Here is a 2,289-nt window from a genome sequence, read left to right as displayed (position 1 = left end):
GACTACTACTACTACTACTACTACTACTACTACTACTACTACTACTACCCTGCTCGTCGACCCCACTCAGATGCACGAACTGTCCATCGAAATTTTCCTTGATGAGCTCAACTGTGTTGTCGGCCAAGGCAACAGCAAGCACCTGCACTGATATGATGGCAAAGTCCCTATCGACTTCAACGACATATCAAATGCATCCCAGCTGAGCTCCTACCGTTCCAGTGATGCTCCAGCTGAGCCTATAAGCAGCTGATTTCATGTGGAACTCCTGTGCGACCTTCCAGCCTTGTCCTTCCATATCACACTGCCAAATCTGAAGAGCAAATCGTCACGCGCCGCGAAATTCCATACGCCCAATACCACAACACTGCCATCTTCCGAACATGACGCAATGTGTTGAGTAGGAATGCCCGCATTCGGTCTCCAAGCGACATCGCGGACCTACGGCATCAAATTTTATGCAACCATCGCGACCACAATTACAACGTCAGTGTGCCTGCCCGAGGACAACTCAGTTTCCATACTCCACTCCCCCGTCGCCTCGTCCATACGCCAGATTCGCACCTGCTCATTCACGGATACACCACAGCTATACCACTCCTTTCCAAACTCATCCACCTGGTTGTCGTTCCCCCCAGAGACGATCCGTCTAGGGCCCGCTTGCTCCTCGTTCGAAGGCTGCTGCTGAACCTGCACAGCAATACAGTGTTAACGCCCAAAGAGTGATGACCTACCGCAGGTCCCGAGGCCAAAGTAGAAGGAGTAGTAGCAGGGCTCCAGGATAGCGCGAGGACACCTCCCAAATGGGCTCTTGGGATGGCTCTGAGGAATCCAGACCATCGATAGTGCCTCACGTAGGTCGCGGGTTCGAACCCCACAACCGGCATCATGATATTACTTGCGACTCCACGTGGACATCTGTTCGTGAGTAAGCACCGAGATACTGCCATCGCTCGAGCCAGCAGCCAGGACCAAGCCGTACTCCCACGGAGCAAAAGCGCACGTATTCACTGATGCCGTGTGAGACTTATCGCAGTACCTAAAGCATCACAACGGCACTCATGCACCACCAACATACCACTCCTTCCACTAATCCTAGCAAACCGAACGCCCTGTTCTTACAGTTGTTCCCAAGTAGTCGTCTGCTGATGCTGATGATACCCTCCAGCTACTCTCTCCCTCCAAATGATTATCTACAATCACAGTCCCTCAACGACAAGGACGAGGCCGTCGATGCCGACTACCTGTCTATCATACCCAACACTGGCGAGAACACTCCCGTACTTGGGATGAGCCCAGGACACCTGCCACACGGGTGAGCTGTGTCCACGGAGCTCGCCGAGCAGCGCCTGTTGCTCAGTACCTACAACGATAGGCATTTTTCGACGGAAAAATATAGGTCAACTGGATCGAACCCACGCCCTCACGAGAGAAAACCCCGCACCAAGTGCTCGTCCAATACACCAAATACTCACTGACATCCCAGACTCGAACAGTCGAGTCTCCCGAAGCCGTGGCCAAACGCTTGCCATAGTAGTCCAACTGAGCGTCATGTATCGAACCCGTGTGGCCTGTGTCGAACGAACACGAGACCGGTCCAGTAGGCTGCTGTTGCTGCTGTTGTGGGGGAATCATTGGGGCTGTCGACTGAGGCATTCCGAAGGTGTTCATGGGGGCGGCAGCCGCAGACGTCCTTTGCTGTGACATTGTCTGAGGCATCATTTTCCTAGTACAATTTGAAGAGTAAAAACTACTGTAATCGACATTGGTTGCCACTCAACACAAAAAGGTCTTTCGAATGATGCTCGACCCTACCTAGGAGAGCAGCACTAGAAGCTCCACACACACAACCAAAAACCTCCACCAGCATCAAAATGAAGGGGGAGGGGGATGAAGCGCGATATGATCAAGTATGCATATTTTGAATGGTACCCCGTATGATGAGGGCGTGGGAGTGGCAGCAAGATTCGATCGACGACGACGATGATGATGATGATGTTTTTACACGAGCTAAAACGTTAGCATGTCTGACAGAGTTGACGTAACTGCCGGGATTTGTTCATGAGACTCTTGCTGCGAGCCCATGCCGTAGGTCAGCAAGATGTGATCAGTCCTAAGAACGGTAGAAATAGAACACAACTACTTCCCCCAGAATCCACAGCCAATACCAATGCCGTTGATGCCGTTACCTGTTAGCCCACAATAGACATGCCGTCCGATATACCTTCCTCCCCATGTTCCGCTTGCGGAGGCCACTACCGCTGCTACTCCCCTTCAACATAACAGACT

At 52.1% G+C, this 2,289-nt stretch overlaps 1 protein-coding gene across 1 annotated transcript; it reads right to left on the bottom strand.

Annotated features, from left to right (window-relative positions):
• Positions 1-48: 48 nt before the first annotated feature.
• Positions 49-1,635, bottom strand: Pmar_PMAR015620 (protein transport protein sec13, putative; the record flags this gene model as incomplete). Its single annotated transcript, XM_002783669.1, has 10 exons — positions 49-142; positions 215-313; positions 361-441; positions 484-564; positions 619-690; positions 735-822; positions 899-1,039; positions 1,123-1,193; positions 1,245-1,363; positions 1,476-1,635. Coding segments are annotated over 10 exons (1,006 nt in total), but the record flags the coding sequence as incomplete, so codon positions are not given.
• Between the last annotated feature and the right edge of the window lie 654 nt (positions 1,636-2,289).

The sequence above is a fragment of the Perkinsus marinus genome (genome assembly GCF_000006405.1).
Source record: "Perkinsus marinus ATCC 50983 genomic scaffold scf_1104296936658, whole genome shotgun sequence".
In the NCBI taxonomy this organism is placed as follows: domain Eukaryota; phylum Perkinsozoa; order Perkinsida; family Perkinsidae; genus Perkinsus; species Perkinsus marinus.
The sequence above is the reverse complement of the archived record's forward strand: the minus strand, read 5'-3'. Positions and strand labels throughout refer to the sequence as shown.